Source organism: Strigops habroptila, chromosome 10 (genome assembly GCF_004027225.2).
Source record: "Strigops habroptila isolate Jane chromosome 10, bStrHab1.2.pri, whole genome shotgun sequence".
NCBI lineage: Eukaryota > Metazoa > Chordata > Aves > Psittaciformes > Psittacidae > Strigops > Strigops habroptila.
In genome coordinates, this window is record NC_046359.1 from 23,230,464 (window position 1) to 23,249,767 (window position 19,304).

A 19,304-nucleotide genomic window follows, 5' to 3' on the forward strand; every position below is an offset into this window, starting at 1 on the left:
TACGACTCTCATCAGACAGAGACTGATGAACGTGCTTACCTTTAACGTGTGTGAGTGCTTTCACCAAGTTCCTACCTAAAAAGTGAAGCACGTGTATGAAGCTTTCGGGGGTTTAAAGCCTTCCCTCCATTAAAATAGAAGAGAAATGCTCAGCTGTTGCAAAACTACAGGTACGCTGCCCGCGCTGCACGGGGCAGCCGTCCTGCGGGTGCCAGGGGCAGACCCAGCCCGACGCCCCTAAGTTAAAGGAGGTACTCCCGAGGCTCGCTGAGCGGCGCAGGCTCCCACCGCCCCGCGCGCAGCCGGGACCCCCGCGGCCGCCCCGGCCCCGGCCCCATCGTTGTCACCTGGCCCCGGCCCCACGCCCGGGGAGCGCCGCCTGACGTCACGGCGGCCAGATTGGCTGCGTGGGGCCGGCACCGGGGCAGGGGCACCCCCATCCCTTCCCGCACACACCCACTCGCGGAGAAACTCTTAAAGAGAGGAGTTTTACCAGCCCGGACTGGCTTAAGAGCCGTTTTTTGCGCCCGCACGCAGACCCCTGGCAGCTCCGGCAACCGAAACATCTGCTCTGCATTGCGACCACCCCCCTCCAGCAAACACCCTTCCCCTGCTGCTGCTCCTCCTCCCTTCCCGCTCCGGCTCGCAGCTCGGCTCGCACCCTCCGCTTCCTTTCTTCCAACGATGTTTTCCTGCTCCACGGAGCGACGTGTTTGCTGAACTTTCCTAACAGTCTGGGGGGCGGGTGTGAGGAACCTGAGGCTTTTTTCCTTTTCCCCCCACCCCCCTTCCCGCCCCGAGCAGGTTGGGGGGCAGCGAGCGGAGGAGGGATCCGCACCGCGGGCGCAGATCGCACACAGGCGTTCTTTGGTGGAGGAAACGCTTGCACAGGGGGTCCGCGAAGCTCGGCGGCTGTAGGTGTCGCGCAGTGGAAATGGCTCGGATCGGATGGGGATTCATCGTCCTCCTCACTGCCTGTGCACTTTTGTCACCGGCGCTCGCAGCCTCCGAAAAGGGCAGGCTGAGGAGGGTCACGTACGTCCTGCAGCCCGGCCGGGGGGGCTCCTCTGGCAGCCGGCATCAGCGCCCGACCCTCCTCGGGGGGGAGCAGCAGCAGCGCACGTTTAACGTACAGCTCAACACACGCTACAGCGGCGGCACCGTGGAGCGGACCCGGCGGATGAGCAAGCCGGGCGGCGTGGGTGTCCCGCTCCGCTTGAGCCCCGCCGGGCAGGTCCACCCCAACTCCGCTGCTCGCGCCTCCTCCTCCTTCGCCAAGCCGGCCCGCTTCAGCCCGCGGCCCAAGCCGCCGCCGGGCCCCCACGGCAACAGCAGCGCCGGCCTGCCCCTCCGCCAGAAGCACCAGCTGCCGCCGCTGCCGGGGTAAGGCGCCCTCCCGCCCGCCGTGCCCCGCGCGTCCCCCCGCTCCCCTGCGCGGCTGAGGCGGTGCCACACACCCGCAGCCTCCCCACCGCCCCGAGCATCTTCATCGCGGCCGCTGCCGCCTCCCCTCACGAGGGCCAGGGGGCAGCCCGCGCCACCGCTGCCCGGCTGGCTGCGAACCCGCCGTTTCCTTACGGCTTCCGCGCGGTACCTGAGGCGGCGCGCGGGGCCGGCTCCCTCCCCCGCCCCCCAGAGCTCGCCGAAGGTCCCGGGCTGAGGCGTCGAGCGCGCGAGGAGCCCCGCGGCCGCCCGCGCGCCTTCTCCTCAGCCCTCAGGGGCGAGCTGCGGCCCCACCGCCGGTGTGGTTTGCGCCGCTGGAGGCAGCGCTCGGGGTGCCCCGTCCCGCGGCTCCAAACGCAGCCGGTGCTGGGCGAGGAGTTTCCTCAGCCGCTCATCGGGAGGTTTGATTCTTCCCGCCTTTTCTCTCTGCGGCCCAGCGCCCGCCCCGCAGCCCGGCTGGGAATGGGGACCGGAGCCGGCCGCCGCCGCGGCGCCGGGAGGGGCCCCGCCGGACCCTCGTCCCTCTTTGCTGTTTCTGCAGGGTCAATGTCTGCGGGGGGCAGTGCTGCCACGGCTGGAGCAAGGCCACGGGCTCCCAGAGGTGCATCAAACGTGAGTAACCGTGTAGGTCAAGGTTGTTAGGGTGAGGTGGGGCGACACCACTGAGGTCAGTAGCGGGGGGACTTGTGGGGACCGCACTGGCATCTGGCGAGGTGGTGGGTGCTGACATTGGCTGTGGGCAAAGAGGTGCTGGCTGTGCTACAGATCCCACCTGCACTGCACTGGTGTGGATTACCTGCATGCTTGCTCATGCCCTTCTTCCACAGCATCACAATGCGCTGCAGTTGTAACACTTTTCGTCCCTAAATCCCTTCTTCATAACCTTCAGCCTTGCTAAAGGATGAGCGGCAGGTGCCTCTTATGTTTGTCAGCACAGATTGTGGTGCTTTTGGAGAGAGATTAGTTAGTTTTTGTGGAAAAATCCCACACACATTAATGCTTGGGTGTTAGGAGTTGTTTTAACAGGGGGGGCTTAATAGGGTAAAGAACCTGCCAGAGGAGTGCAGGTGGAGAGCAAGGAATTGCCTTCTCCCCATACTTTCTTTTCACCAGCAGCCTGTGTGAAGATCCTGTGTTTTGGGTGTGGAATTTTTGGAGCCTTGAACAAGGCAAAAGAGATGGCTTTGGAGAAGGACGTGTGGAGGGATGTACCTTTACTGGGATATTTAGAAACACAAAATATGTGCATAAAATAACACTGAGTCAATGCAGTTATGCTTGTATTGACCTTTCTAATGTGAAAGAGGAAGAATCTCTGCTGATTTAGGCAGGATTCAGGATAACCATAAATGGCTAAATGGGAGTGATGTTGCCATGATGTCATGTAAGACTGGAGTGACATACTTTTTTCTTCAGGAAACCCCTTTAGGTATCAGCTATATTGGGAAGGTCTTGAGACATCAGTTCATCGGGACAGGCTTCTGCCCCTGAGAGTTGGAGTATCATGGAGTAAACAATGCTTTCAAGATGCAAACTCTGGGCTTTTTTTATAGTGGCTTTTGTCCCTGTGTGGGATTTTTCACAATAGGGATCAGTCACATTTATAATCCTCAGTAAGGTCAAGTACCTTTGACCTGTATGGAACTGTTGCTAAGAAGCAAAGACTTTATTACGGTAGGCTGTTAAAGACAAAACTTTACAATTTCCCTGACCAACTTAGGCATGAATTTAAGATAGTCTTCTAAATTAGCATTTTCAGCTTAAAGTACATGCTGCTGTGTTAGGTTAGTCAGGTTTTTTGCTTAACACGTTACAAGTACTAGAATGATTTCCTTCAGTTTACGGTGATATATTTTGAGGATAATTGCAAACCTTAATAAACACCTCCCTTAGCTGAAAGCCCAATCACAGTGAATAAAACCTCTTAATAATTTCATGAGGTTAATTAAAATACTGTATTTCAACTATTCCAACTGAAATCCTATTGTCAACCAATTTTATTTTCACTATTTTGAAGACACACCCCCCCAAATTTTAATATTTTTTCTCTTTCTGTCTTCCAGAGACTTTCATTTCAAGTTTCATCCTTTTAAACTTTTTTTAATAAATTTAGTTTTCTTTGCTTTTTGTCCTTTTTGTCTTTTTTTGACTTCTTCCATTATCATTCAACTGTTCTCTTTATTGTCTGCTCTCTCTTTTTTTTTTTTTTTTTTAAATTCCTGTTTGTTTTTAGGGTCTTCCATAAGGACTAAGTCAGACAATTATGTTTTTATGGGATAGCTCTGTAGAATCTCGTTTAAATCAATGAATTACTTGGTTCATTCATATAGTGATTGGAGGAATAGAACAGTGGAGAAAGAGTTAAAAGAAAGGGGGGTGTGTGCGTGATTTTTCTCTTTGGCCATTCTTTCTCATTTTGTGTCTCTGATATTGGGCTCTCCTTAGCATTAAATATTTTTTCTGCTACTGTGGTACATCCTAGCAGTGGTATAATACACTTGGCTTGGATCTTCTGGGTTTTACCCCTCTCTTGGCAAGCCAGGGGAAGTGCTAAATGTACTGAAGTTGTCTGTTTTGTAACTTGGGCAAACCATGAGATAGCATTGACTTGATTTAGTTATGGAAGATTAGTCTCACAGTCATAAAAGCCAGCTATCTCCTTTTCTGGAACCTCTTGATGTTCCTTTCAGAAGAACAGAAATCCTATAACTGAACAAATGTTAACCCCTTGTGTCCAGTAAAAAGAAGTTATTTTTAAATTCAGATAATGGACTCTCTGTTGGTTTTGAGTGGATTATTGCAGTTGTGGATTAATTGTGCCACAGATGCAGGCACACCTGAGCTGACTTCGTGCAGAGTCAGTTTGGATCTGTCGGGGTTTATTAGCTCAGGTTCAGTATCACTTTAATAAGCTATTGGATCTCTAGGGACAGTTTATATTCTCTTGCATGGTGTAAAGCCTGAGCTTATAAACCCCAGAACAATTCTGGCTCTTTGCAGAGCCAACTTCCATTTGTCTGCTTTGTGCTTCCAGAACCAGAGTGCTGAGAGCCAGCTCTGATCAGCGAGGCTGTTAGCTCAGGTGTAATCTCAGGCTGGAACAAGCAGCATGTGTTTCTGCTCTGCTGCACCTGTGTGAATAAGCCTGCTGGTAACCCACAGAAAAAGGGGTCGAAGGGAAGAGGTATGGTCTTGCAGCTCTGGCTGTGTTAATCTTCCTCCTCCCTTTGTCTTGGTGATGTTTGCTAGCCCTGCTTTATCATGCATGGGGCTATGGCTGAGGCTGCCCTTCCCTTGCGGGCTTCTATCCCAGGTGGGTGGCAGCCTGGCTGGGAGCAGTGGCAGCTGCATCGCATTCCCTCAGTAGCAGCAACAGGAGGCATTTGAAGTGTTTCTGTTGCGGGTCAGAGGACAGCATCTGTATGGAGGAGGCAACTGGACTTTTCAAGTCCTTCCTCCAAATTTTGGTTTGAAGCTGAACTGCCTGTTGTGTTTACCGTATTCATGGTCTCTTCAAAGCATGACAGTCTCCTCAGAAGGTGACCTTCTGTTTTCCTGTGAGCTACTTTTATGAGAGTACCTACCCTATCCAATTTGGGGCATATAGGCTTTTCCTCCTCTGTGCCTCATATTTCAGTTTTACATTGTAAAGTTGTATCTTAAGAACTTCTTTTCCAAACTTGGTGTGACTTTGCTTATGAAGAACTGCATCATTCTAGTTAAAAAGATGAAGTCATAAAAGTATTCAGAATTGCTTTACACTGGGAGAATGATGTCTAACAATCAAACCAACGTTTTTGAAGTGTTCAGAACATTCACCTTTGGGTAAAGACAAAGGTGGGAAAAAATCAACCACAGCAATAAACACTTTGGAAAGCATGTGAAAGGGTTTATGACAAAGATTGTCTTCCAGTCATAGTTATCATAGATTATAATCTGTGCAAGTGCAATAATAAACTACCCCCAAGGCTGGAGAAATCCTGTTTTGTTAGTACTTGTTGCATAATCCGAGCATTATACAAACATTAATTAACCCTATAACATGGCTGTAAGGCAAATAAACCTAAAGTGTGTGGGGTTTATTATTTATTTCATTTATGGAAATTGAGCCATAGGTTAAATGTGGCCTTGGACAAGTTATAACAACTGTTTGGAAGGCCTAAACTGGAAATTAGGAATTCCTGCCTTTCAGTTGCATGTTTATCCTATTGAAAGCTGTTGTCCCTTACTTTGTTACTTGCAACTAAATTTCTGTTAGTTAATACTACTTCCTACAAAATATGCCCTTCTGTTTGTTCTGGTTTTTTTTTCTTAATGATTGCAAGGCACTGTTTTTCATGTTGGGAAGTCAAAAAAGAAATTATGTATTGTATGCAGGATTTGATACCTTAAAAGAACCACCTGATTGTAATAATAACCCCTTTCTAAAATGTGTTATTATGTTTTGTCTGGAACATTAATATCAGTTGTTTGTGAGTGTTCTCACAAACTGGATGGTTTAAAAAACAGCATTGCCTGGAGAAATTTTAACTTTCACGAACATAATGATGAGAATTAACTAATGGTAGTTGGAAGGAGAGAGCTGGCTGTTAATGGAACACTGAAGCGTGAGTTCCTTATTGTAGAGGTGTAAGAAAGGCTCATGGGAAAAACAGGTGAGGAAGTGGATTTTGCAGGATTATGTTTAGAGTAAATTTCACATAGGGGCATGAATTACTGTCTGTGTAGATGTAAAGCCCACGTACACCATTGTTGTCAATTAAGAGAAAAAAGATTTTGTGTCTTTATTAGCTGAAGGTATTCTGTGTGTGCATGCATGTAATCCATACATAAGGTGAGGATTTTAGAGTTGGAGCTGGACTGGATTCTTTGAGTTTGGTCATGAAGTGCTTTCCTGTCTGTCGTGTGCTCAGGCACCTCGAAAGGTCATCAGAAAATAAGAGTCTGTAGTCTTGTTTTGTTTTTTTGTTTTTTTAATTAGAAGATTATCTTGCTAATTCTCTTTCCTTTTGAAAGACTTCCTGGCTCAACATTAGATAAGTGTTTAGCTTAATTAAATAAGATTTAATTTATTTTTCAGAATAAGAAAATATACAACAGTAAAGTCTTCCTGCCGGAGAAGGAGATTAGAAAGTTGTGCTAATACTTGTCCAGAGGATGGGTCCCCTTTGTTCAGTTCCTGAATCTGCACGGCCTCTGCTTGTGTATTGCTATTCAGTTTGAGCCATCTGATCCCTAAACTTTCAGAGTTTTACTTCTTGCTGTTGCTGAGTTAGCGTGCTACAGCTTTGCGTCTCCTTCAGGACAAGAGCACTCTACAATGTGACTAGTAGTCCTAGACCCCTAGTTGTCCAAGATCTGGATGGAACATGCCCTAAGTTGCTTTTAGCTTGTGCTCCTGAATTTTCTTGGGGAAGGTGAGGGAAAGGTTGCATGCCTTGGTCTTGTTCTGACATAGAGTTAGGATCCAGACCTGCAGACTTGGAAGCATACATTATTCCTCCAATTAGATATAAAACTCTGACACTAAATATTTTAATATTGGTTGCTCAGAATCTGCTCTATTCCTGTCTTCAGTTCAGCTCTTAGGAATGTTGGTATCTAGGATCACTGAAACTGAGTACTTCAGATGTTTGCAGCTGTGCTTCATGGAGGTTTTCTGGTGATAAATGGTTCCTGAGACTTGTGCTTAATCAGTTTTGTGGCTTCGAGTTTTACCAAGTTCTGTTTATTTACATTGTGTATACAAAGCCTAACTATAACATACTCTCCCCAAATGTTGTTTCTTCTCATTCTAAGACCATCATCTCAGTAAAAGCAGCATCAATCTCCTTCAAGTTATGCCCAAATCAAAATTAAATGTCTCAATCTTAAAGACATAACTACTTTGACCCATGTAACTGACCTATACATTAGTCCTTTTTAATCTATTCTTTGATGTTGTTTTTAAACACTTCAAAATTGAAAAAAAACTGGAAGCCATTTCTTGAGCAGCTTGGTTTTGCCTCTCCTGTACTGGCTACTGTAGTACTAAATAAAACTTTTGAATTTCATATACAGGGAATAGATTGGCTCTTGTGTGGGAAAGCTCTTGTTAGCCCTCAGTGGGGGTTATGCTCTGCTTTATTTTTAACTTACTGTCCTTGGGAAAGGGGGAGAATCCAGGATCCAGATTCTTATAATCTTTGGCTTTGTCTACATTAGTATGCAGCGTGGACTAATGGAAGCAGGTGTATAGACTAAAGCCTTTGGTTTTGGTGACCTGAGGCCCATGGGTATGCATGTTTCAGGGCTTAGTGTTTTATTTTTGACTAGGTGTACTCTGGTCACATGGAGTGAATGCCAATATGAGACTGAAACATATTAGGTGCTTTCTTGGAGTGTTCATGTTTTGGGTTTAGTTTTTTGTAATTTTTTCTTTCCCTTTTTTTTTGGTAGTTCAGATTATCAGGTGAATCTGTGTTCCATAACTAACATGGACTGATACTGTGTTGGATTTGAGGTTTTTACTTTGTGGGATGGTTTTTTGGGGTTTTTTTGTTTGTTCATTTGTTTGGGTTTTTTGTGTGTGTGATGTTTTTGGTTGGGTTTTTTTTCTCCCCTTTTTTTCTCTGCCTTTAAAAGCACCAGTACTTGACTTGCACAGCCTAATTTATTCCTAGAAAACAGATCCCCTCCATTGCCTACAGAAAGAAAGCAAAGCTTTGGCATCTTTCCTCATTTCTGACTGCACACTGGAGGGGAAGAAGGTTTTACATGTTAGCAAAGCAAGATGTTAATTTAAATACAGAGCTAAAAATAGTTCTTCTCAGCCATGTTCTTTTTCGTGAAATGCACATAGTAGTCCCTGCATAAACCTAGAGTTTTGCAGAGTTGCTTCCTAATAAAGGGGGATTGATTTTGTGTCCTATGGGAAGATTTGGTTTTTCATAATTCAAATAAGGTTTTTTTTTGTTATCTCTAGATGGCAGATTAGGCCTGGGTTTTCAGAGAAGCTCAACTAATTGGTGAACTCTAATTGAGAGTTGGTTGGTTTTCGGAAAAACTTTATTGTTCTTAGCATTTTAATGACTATTATGATTAACAGTCTTTTCTCTGGTATGTCTTTTCTGTAACACTTCCGTTGTCTGAATCCTGCATCCAGTCAAAAATTTCCAATTGTCTCTTTATTGAGTTTCTCTTAGTTTGTTCAGTTTCCTGTGTATTTCTTACAAAGTATTTTGTGACAAAATGAATAAACACTATAATGAGAAAGGTTAAGAGAATTGAAAGGATTGCAGGCCAAAGTGTTAACCAGCAAGCAAGAACAGTGTGTAACATGTGAATCTGCTGGTTTCCTTGGTTTAGTCTGTTCTGCAGTGAGTGATTTCTTAATGTTTTGGGGGGGTTTTTTTGGTTGTTTTTTTTTTTTTTGATACTAAAATGATAGAAGGATCTCTAGCATGTGAAATATTTGTACTGTCAGAACATGTATAATTACCATCTCATGTAATTAATACTTTAAAATGTCTCCCAGATTGTACAGCCTAACAAGTATTTATATAAACTCCAGTAAACACAACATGAATGGAAATGTCAAGTGTCAAACAGCATGTTATATTCTTATGACTGATAAAATAATGTGTCTGAAGTTAGGCTTTTGAAGTATTTCAGTATAGCTGCTATTCAATTCTGATAAATCTTGGCATTTAGTGATAATGCTATGAAGATACATTGAGAATAATCTTAATAAAGTATGTTGTGTTGTCACTAGGTTAGGGCAGAAACTCCAATTTATGTTCGTTTTAAAAGACATATGTATGCCAAAAGCATTGGGTTTTGTTTCCCTCCTTTCTTGGATGTTTATGTAGCTATCCGTGCCAGTGTGGAAATGCATCAGATGTTTTGAAGTGGACCAGTGAAGAATTCCAACAGTGACACATGCTTTTATTTGAAGTATATTTAGGGAAAGAATTCCCTCAGTCCATATAGTTGTGATAAAAACAAAGTTCCTGTGTAGGAAGACACAGATGGTTGTAGTACTTCCTTCATTAGTAGTCTAGAGGTCATACAGATTTTCTGCGGTTAATGCCATTTATTCTGATTATTTAAATATTATCAACCTTTTATAGAATGGTCTTACAACATGGTTGTCTCACCCATGTTCACAAATTCCTTTCTCCCCCATCCCCAGTGAATGTGTAGAATTGTTGGGTATATTTCTGGTAAAATTCAACTTTTGAAAACTGTTTGGAGATACTCAGATGGAGAGCTAGATCCCCAGAAAAGCATTAGATGGTGAGCACCAAGTGCTCCTTTAGTTAGCTTTTGGGTTTCTAGTTTCCAGTGTTGCATCCTCAATCCTGACAGTAACTTAAAAGACTTAAAATGGTATCCAGAATAAAAGCATATAAGTAAGTGGTGAGGTAATTTGGAGAACAGGAAACTATTATAAACTGCTTTTCTCCAGCATGTCAGCACTGTATTCAGATTTTTCTGAGGGAAACTGGAATATGCCTCTTTCCTTTTGGAACCCACAGCTTGTTGTTCTCCAGAGAAATTGCTTCACTGCTTTTCTTTTGGAATCAGCGGGGGATCATCACTCTGTCTTTCAACACAGCAGGAGTTAAAGGTGCCTTTGTATCACAACTTTTTGTTTAGGATGTGCAATCAACCAGGATGAGCTTTGGTTTGGTTTCCTTGTGTGCTTGAAGAACAGAAATCTTGAATTAATGAAATGAGAGGCAGTATTTGCTGTGCCTTTAACAGTATTCCTATGTTGCATGTAAAGAAACTTGAAATTTCTGCTCTAAGCACAGATACATTCACGTCACAGTGCTGCTTTTTCCCCTTTCTGTAAACTTAATGCATGCATCATTTTTCAACCAGTTTATGCTGGAATCTGAAATAGCCCCACACTTATAATCTCTTTCCAGTTACTAGATTTTCTGTTATTTGTTCTCCGTCATGTATTTTGTCTGACAGGATTTATATACTCCTATGAGAGAATTTGATATATACTGTGCCAATGCGTGCAGTGAGGAAATTTTTTGGAAGTCAGTGCATTCTGATTAAACTGATGCTTGACTATTAAGCAAGCTTAAGAGGAGGGGGGGGAAAGGGTATGTTAAATTTTATGTGGAAACAGAAAGGAAAAATCTAGTGCATGGGCTCACTAGAAATAACACAAGCTCACAACACTTGTAGTGTATTTTTCGTATCGAAGTATTAGAAGTTCAGGAATGACATTGAAAAACTTTTGTGGATATTTTAAGTATTAACCAACAGCAGTTGCTTGATAAGAGGTGCTTAAAGGTGGAGCCGAAGCTGAAAGGTTAGAAACTTGGGTGCAGGAAACTTGTGGGACATTTAAATTTCTTTACTGTTTCTCACTGAAAAGTACATTTTTGTGCATTTCAATCCTCCACATGATCTAGAGACACAAAGAAATAAACTTGTAGATGAGATGTTACTGTTTGAAGAAGGTAATTGTGAATCGAGATAAAATCAAAGTGATTAGCATAGGAATCAGATCTTAATGATCTTAAATCAAGAGTTACGAGGAATTGAATGTAAAAGTTTTTTCATGACAAATGGAGTTGTACCTGTGTTTTGAGTCTTTCAGAATGTCTGAAAAAGAAATTTTAATCTAAACTTCAATATATGATAATATTTTTTACTTACGGTTTTAATGTTATAAATTATGCTTAATTTAGTATATGAAAACATAAATACATTCTGTACATGTAGAAGATTTAAAATATTTTCATATTTTAAAACTGTTATAAACCTTTTATTTTAGGTCTTGCTCCTGCAAATATTTATATACTCTTTAACAAAAATAATACAAGCCCATAGACTGAAAAGCGTGTATGTATAGATCAGTTCCAAAGCGACATACAGATGTGTTGAAAGAGGTGTGTTTAAGCCTGATGGTAATGTCTGTATTTCACACTTGCATTTCTGAAGGAATGTTGTAAACACAACCATACCAGGCCTGCTACGCGTCCCTTTAATTCACTATTCTGTCTGCGATGGTGGCGAGCAGTAGCTGATTAGGGAAAGATGCATAAAAAGGGGTACAGCCACAGAAAATGCTTTCAGCTTTTTGTGGCGCAGGGATTTCCAAGGCAAATGTAGCACCATAGCTTATTTTTAGTAGATATAGATTGCGTGGTCTTAAAACACAAAAACCAAACTCAAAGGGCCCTGTGTTCCGTCACAAAGCTTCTGGAAAGTGGAGGGATGTTGGTTATGTTGTCTATGCCTGGCCTTCCAATGTGACCAATTTCTTGGCACAGCAAGTTTGGATGCTATATACTAACAGGTTCAAAAAGCAGATCATTGAATTCTGACAGAAAAATCTATTGAGGGTTATTAAGCACAAAACCAGGACTCTTGCTCAGAAAGCTGCTGAGCCCTTAATTCTTGAAGGCTGTAGTGGTACAACATTTTACTGCTTGTCGTCCTGTCCTGACACCTGTCCTTAAGCATCCACCCTAGTAATTAATGGAGAGAGGAGACTAGACTAAGTGGATCTTTGATCTGACCCACTAAGCCTGGTCTCTTTATTTGTATCTTTGCCAAGCTTTGTTTTGAATTTCCAGTCATGACCTCCTTGTATTGAATAGGAGCAAGCCTATTGCCTATAACAGGAGTATATTGCCCCCCTTTTCAGTTTTAAACTTGATAGTTCCATGGTCCAAGTTTTGAAAACTTAGCTTTGTGGAAAATAATGGTGTTTGCAGTTAGATGTGCCATTATTGTTGCCTTCAAACAGAATAATTAGGTCATAGATTTGGCATGCTGCAGCTGTCTTGAACAGTTTTAAAACCAAACTGCTGTATTATGTCAATTAAAATGTTAATTTTAAGTCTTTCCAGAAAAAATGTAATTCTTTAATGCTATTTTCTGGTCTTATACAACTTCAATCAAAGAGTGCATTGCTGTGAAGATCTAATGGATCTTCACAGCAATGAAGACCTAACCCTAACCTGCTGTCACTGTTCACATGATCTGAGAAAAAAATGGGTCTTTTGTAACATAGTTGCTGGATCTACTGATGCTTTTTTTGTTATAAGGCCAACTAGAGTAATGCCATTTGTCCTGCAGAGTTTCATGTGCTTTGTGTATATGTAGAGCTGAGGAAACTTTCAGGATTTACATTGCTGTCAGTGAATTAAGACTCTTCAAGTCTGTTTTGGTAAAAAAAGATAAGGTCATTTCAAAATAGCTGCATAGTTTTCAATTCATTGCAATTTTATTATGTTCACTTTGATAAGTGAAAACCGAAGTTTTCTTAGGCTTTTGAAGCACAGCTTTGGTTCTTAGAGACAGGAAAAAAAGAGTTGCGGTTTTCTCAGGGTTGTCTTTTGCGTGTGTGTGAGTTGTTACTTTGCTTTTGAGAGAGGAGATACACAATGATCAGTGTCCTAGTAGAGCGGATGTTATGCTATATTGACTTCTGGGGTGGTCTTATTAGCTTACTGCTGTGTTCAATTTTTGTTTTTTAAACATCTTGCTAAGAGGCCTGTAGGTTAATATAGATGCATGTCCATAAATCTCCAGAAATACATGATCAGTATGATTGTGGTTTTTTTAATGTTGTGAAAATGGGACTTCTGAAAATCCTGATGATTTTTTAAAAGTAATTTTGTATGTGATATTTTTCTAAAGCGCTCTGTGCCCAAACTGTCTCACTGTGATCTTTGCACATTTTCTTACAGATGATCAGCATGATGGGGTCACTGTTCTGATCTTGGAGTCTCTGTAAAGCCAGAGCGCCTTAAAATTGAGAATTTAAGGCTTCTGACTCTATTTTCCAAAGATATAATTAATTTCAGTCATGTTCATATAAGCAGATTTTTACTCTTCTTAGCAAAATCTAGGTCTTAAAAGCCAGGTGGAAAAAAGAGTTGGCTTCGGTATTAAAACATATGCTTGCTCTAAGCTTACAGTGAAAGTTACAGCTGCTGAAGTTTACAATGAAAATGGTCTTCAGCTTTTCAGCAAAGACAAAATATAGCCTGAAAAATAAACAAAAATGTAAGTAAGCAAATGATTACCTTACTGTTGCCAGGGAGATGCATAATATGCAATTAAGCTAGCTCAGCTAAGTAGTATTGAGAAGGAGATATGTTGCTGAAAAACATGGAAGAGGGAATTACATGTGAGAGGAACCCCATGCAAAGCTCAAGTTAAAGTTGAGGGCAACTCTAGTGTCATCTACAGGTGGTATTCATGATATATCTCTATCAGATGGTATTGTATGTTGGCAAACAAGTTCTCCAAATTAACACAGTCCTATCCTAATAAGTTATTTCATATGTATGCTTGTGTGCTTTATTTTTATGTATAAATGTATGTATTAAAATGAATTTAAGTGCCAAGTACTCCAGTTTATTTGGATGAGGACTGTGGACTGACTTTTTTAAAGAATAAAATAATTGTGCAAATGGATATTCTTGAATATGGTGCAGAATCACATGTTATGGTTTAAGATATGGTCTTACCTATGTTAGTAAAACCTGTATACTTTATGATCTGGCATATAATTTTGTCTGAGTTAAAAGATCCAAACTGAACAATATCCAGCAACAATATCCAAAGCTTGTAGGAGTAAAGTAGCTCAGCAGTGGTTCTTACAAATGCTTCATTGTATGCCATCTCTAATGGGACTAATGAAGAAATCAATTTGATAACTATTTTAATTAGAATTGTATTCTACTGTTAAATTGTGTTCTCTGGGTAAGAGAATTAATTTGTTTTGCTATCTTTGTGTTATTTTAACATTCTTTAAATACGATAGCATTGTAAGTTTAAGCATTCAAAGTAAATCCTCAAATTAGGCATACCTTTGCAGTGTTACGTGTACATATAATCAGCAACTGCTTTTGCTCCTCCCCCTCATCCCCCTTTTTTTTTTTGGTGGGAGTTGCTTCCTCTCAAAGTTTCTCATTCACTCAGAATGGAATTGATTCTGGGTTAACTAGGTCTACGAGCTGGGTGTTGTGTCTAGGCTGATTATTCAGACTCCTTATATAGTCAGTGGATAGAGCAACACAGTGTAATTAATCCTATCTGAAGGCAGATATCTGAAAGTGCATTGTCTTTTGAAGAATCTGCTCCCTTTTCACTGACGGTACAAAGAATGTATAGAAGCTAGCTCCGATAATCATAAGCACCTGCCTGTTTCTTCAAAGAATGTAACTCTAGGTGCAGCTATGTCTTTGTAGTACAAGTTTGTGTCTCCTTTTTTATGTTACTAAAGTGGTGATATCGTAGGGAATTTCATCTGGGTTTTAGAGGGGAAAGGGTTGAATCTCTTTATACTTTTCTCCATCATTTTGGTCATCTGTAGTGTGACCATAAATGTCCCCACTAGGTATCTGTAGGGGATCTGTGATTTTAAATAGTAATAGAATGAGTCTAAGCCTGGATCAGTAGTAAAATTCTATAATCTGCGTAATGTTGTTTCACTGGGTGCAGTTTGGTTGTTAAAGTATGGGGAGGGAGGATGCATGGAAGGAAGGGGAATGTAAAAGGCCACTAATAGGAAGATTTGAAATAACTGTTTTTTTATTTAAAGTGTGTATTTCCTATTTTTTAGCTCACTTGCATTTTACTTTTCAAAGCTGTTGACATGTTGTCCATGTCTTATGTAGGAAACCAGTTTAAAAGCTACACCACCTTGTATGCTATCTTTTGTGGAGCTTAGCAGTGTTGCTTTCTCCTACTCCAGTTAACATTAGCAATTAATAACTTTTTTTATTGTGGGGAGGGTTTGTATTTTCCTTCATGCGTTGGTTCACAGGTACTTTTTACAATGTCTTCTTAGCTAACTGTGCACCACCATGCCAAAATGGAGGGATGTGCCTGCGACCGCAGCTTTGCGTGTGTAAACCAGGAACAAAAGGTAATTCGTGCGAGGATACAGTCATGCAAGACACATCTTCCACTGGAGGCCGAAGCCCTGTTGTTCCCCCGTGGCCCATACCTCAGCAAGCTGCCCAGCAGACCTTCTCTCAGAAGGTGCAGGTCCCACCGAAGGTTGGCCCTATGACTCAGATGGCATTCACCATCAAGCAGAAGCCTCCTGTTGGGTTACCTCAGCAAATGCAACCACAGTAAGTGTTTTCTTTACTTTCTAAGAAGTCCACTATGTTACTTTTACAAAACATTGTTCCTTGCAAGTGTTTTCAAATCATCATATTTGGAAACTTTCACAGATTTTTTTTTTTTTTTTGAGGGATCTTTAAACTTCTATTACTTATGAGCCAGATCTCCTCACCCGAACAGAATATCCTGTAGTATCAGTCAACTTTATTTTACTTAGAATGACAATGCTGTACTAATTTCAGAGGAGTTACTCTTAATTTATACTAGTGACTCTCTGAGTTTAGCCTAGAACAGTCTGACATGGAATTTTTACACCTCATAAAACCGAGGAGAGTAAGATTTGGTGCTTGTGTTGTGTTCTGGTTTCTTTCTTCCATTTTCTTTGTATTTTCTTTAAGTGTGTAGGGCTCTATTGCAGTGGATACTTCTGCTTGCTTGTGTTTGAGGTTCAGGATTGTATCTGCCTGTCATAGGTAGCAAGGAAACACTCCTTTTGTTGAATTTTTTCTCTGCCTCTTCAGTAGCTAGTGATCTAGCCAGACTTTGGTATTGCTTTCATTAGTTTAAATATTTCAAGTGCACCTGAAACTTCTCTATGATGATATTTTTATTGATGTGTCTGACCTTAACTTGATTCGGGGCTGCGTTTGATATGGACGTAGGCAGGTGCACAGGAGGTGAGGCAGTCAAGTTGAATGTGGACAGTTTTAGGTGTCTGCTGCAAGTACTGTCCTTCTAGTTTCAGGTGGACTCGGTGAAAAAAGTGTTTCTGTCCTGTAGCAGGTGTTGCTTTTGAATAGCTGTAGGCAGGGTGCAGTCTCTCTCGCTTCTAGCTTCTGGAGTAAGATAATTAGGACTGGGAAATAAACAGTGTTTTCCTGTGCCCAAAACTATAAAAATGAACCCAGAAGGGTGGTGTGTGATCATAGAAGCCTGCTCTTGGCAACAAAGTACATCCTGCCACCCCTCTCCAAAGCTGAAAATAGAGATCACTGGGCACTGCCAGTGATGTTTGCTGTTGTCCAGTAACCTCTCTGTCAGGTTCTTTCCTCTTAAACCCTTTCAATTCCAAGTCCTAGTTCATCTAACTTTGGAGCCACAAACAAAACTGGGTTTGTACATGTCTTGTGTTATAGGAGGTAGAACTTAGCTGAGTTCCCTTGGAGTTCTAAACCCTAAGCTGGTATGTTCTTTGAGAAAGGTAGAAGTTGGGGCAGGGTAGGCTTTAGGAACAATTAAATCCACAGTCTTGAAGGACAGAGAAATTGCTACCCAATTTTATTATTTTATAGTACTCTAAGCCCAGTCTCATCCCTGTCATAGAATCATAGAATCATAGAATCGTAAGGGTTGGAAAGGACCTTAAGATCATCTAGTTCCAACCCCCCTGCCATGGGCAGGGACACCTTGCCCTAAACCACGTGGTTCAAGGCTCTGTCCAACCTGGCCTTGAACACCGCCAGGGATGGAGCATCCACAACCTCCCTGGGCAACCCATTCCAGTGCTTCACCACCCTCACTGTAAAGAACTTCTTCCTTATATCTAATCTAAACTTCCCCTGTTTAAGTTTGAACCCATTACCCCTTGTCCTACCACTACAGTCCCTAAGGAAGAGTCCCTCCCCAGCAGCCTTGTCAGTGAAGCAAGAGTTATTGAAGTGACTAATACAAAGCGGGGAATTACCAGTAAATTCAGCAGGCTTTTTACTGCTCCTTCCCATCCAGACCAGCAGGACTGCTAATCCTCAGCACCTGCCTTCTTTGCTTAGCCCCACAACATGCAGTACAGCATATCAGTACAAAGAGGCCAGACAATTCCTGTCTTATCAGTACTGATTTCTGTAGTGTGTACTATGTCTTTTTTTTTTTTTCCTCCATTCCTCCATGCACAAACTTTCTCAATGAATTCTTCTTCCTGTTGTGATAAAGGCCAGTTATTCAAATTGGGTATAAAAAAAAGGAAAAAAAAAAAGAAAAAAAACCCCAAACCCAAAGAAAGAATGCAGTTCATTCTTGCCTGAAGAAAATCTGTTGTCTTCCAAACATTCTGAAACTGCTTAAAAGGCTTGTGGCTGCCTCCTAAAGAAGACTTATTTTCCATTATTCCTGGAAAAGCAGAATCCAGGGATAAAGGGTTCCTCTTCTATGAAAAGAGAAGATGATGAACTACAGTTTTTTTAATGCTACTGTGCTGGTTGCTAGGCTATGATGCTCAAAGTGTTTCTAGAAGGTACCTACAGCATGTTGTGCTTCACCAAAATCTCAGTTCCTGCTTGCATGAGAGACATTCCCAGATGTCAAGGAAGCAGCTTCAGACTAACAACCCCTGTCATCTGTTACCTGCTATCCAAAGTGCTTCAGCACGCTTCCAGAAGCAGTGTTCTCTCAGGTGGGCTTTGTAGTTCATGGGACCCTGCTCAACCTGACTTTTTTTTCTTAGGCATAAATAGACCTTTTCAGGTAGAGAAGACTGTTAGTCTTTGAGATCATGTGAGGATAAATCTGTTTCAGCCAGCTTAATCATAGAGTGAGAAATGAAAAACTTAGTCTTTGGAGTCGTGGGAAAGCCAGCCTACAACCTTGGCAGGAGCCAGACACAGGAGTGGGAGATGGAGAGGAAACGGGCTGTTTCACAAACCGAAGCAGTTGTATAAAGTGCAGCAGCAGAAGGTGGATGTGTAGATCCAACCGTTGAAAGAAGTGCAGCAGTAGTTTTAGTTCTTGTGTAGACTGTTAGGGCAATTTAAAGGGCTGAAAGATCCTTCTGAGGTCAGGTCTTTAGCATTGGCACAGAGCAAATGGGCTAGTTGCTGCTTCAGTTCCTCTCTGAATGTCTTGTGATCTTGTATGTTGTGTGAGGCTCTGCACATATTTTTGGAATGGCTTTTTCCTGTTCCCACTCCTAGAAACATAGGAAAAACTATGGCAGGAGTGGAATCGTCCATTGTCAGCAGGGCTGGTGTACTGATCTAGACACTGTTTTTATGCAAAGCTGTCAAGGACTGCTGAGGGTCAGGGCACAACCTGACCTGGAACACCAAATTAAGCTCCTAGGAGAGGCTCATCTCTACAGCACTTCTGTTTTGCCATCCTCTGATTTTTATTTCTTTTTTTTTTTTTTTTCCCCTGTTTTATATATGAATGCAACTTTTCCAGCTGCAGCCGTTGAGATGTCTTTTTACATGTTTTCTTAGAATCATGGTGGCAATGACATTTAGGGAAGCAGGCAATTTCTTCCCAGAGATCCGTTTTTGAAGAACATGGTGCTGAACAGAAGGAAACCTGGAAAGAGATTAATTACCTGGAATATCTTGGATTTAGAACACAGGCACTTAGCACCAGCAAAGTCTGTCATAACCCTGGGCTGAAGATGGATGCTTTCAGGTACAAGGTCTCATCTCAGAAGAATGTTAGCAGAAGATGTGGATGGCTGTAATTGAGACCAGGTGGTGTCTCAGAAGCAAAAATCTGCATCTTATTATCAGGAACCTGTTGGGAATTCTGATCTCAATAACAGACGTGATTTGCAGTCCTGAATTCCTGTGGTAGCTCTCCAGTAACTCTGGGTGTCCCTTTCACATCTCATTCTCTTACTTGCTGGCAACAGTTTGATTTTCTGCATTTACCAGCTGTGGAAGCAGAATTTTTACTTTTTAATTCTTTTTTTTAAGAGATATTTCTAGTAAAATATTGGAAATGGTCATCAGAAGGAGCACAGCATCAACCAACTGAAACTCAGTAGTACACTGCAGCATCACAGTGTT

General features: G+C 42.0%; 1 protein-coding gene across 5 annotated transcripts in view; it reads left to right on the forward strand.

The window, feature by feature from the left end:
* Nucleotides 1-482: 482 nt before the first annotated feature.
* Nucleotides 483-19,304, forward strand: part of LTBP1 (latent transforming growth factor beta binding protein 1) — a 193,926-nt gene continuing 175,104 nt past the window's right edge. For 2 of the 5 annotated variants that reach the window (XM_030499518.1, XM_030499519.1), the window contains exons 1-3: nt 490-1,383; nt 1,985-2,055; nt 15,260-15,548. In XM_030499518.1, the coding sequence (XP_030355378.1) occupies nt 935-1,383; nt 1,985-2,055; nt 15,260-15,548 (809 nt within the window). In that variant the 5' untranslated portion in view covers nt 490-934. Of the gene's footprint in view, nt 1,384-1,984; nt 2,056-15,259; nt 15,549-19,304 lie in introns of all 5 variants that reach the window. The other 3 variants (XM_030499517.1, XM_030499515.1, XM_030499516.1) reach the window with 3 other exon arrangements.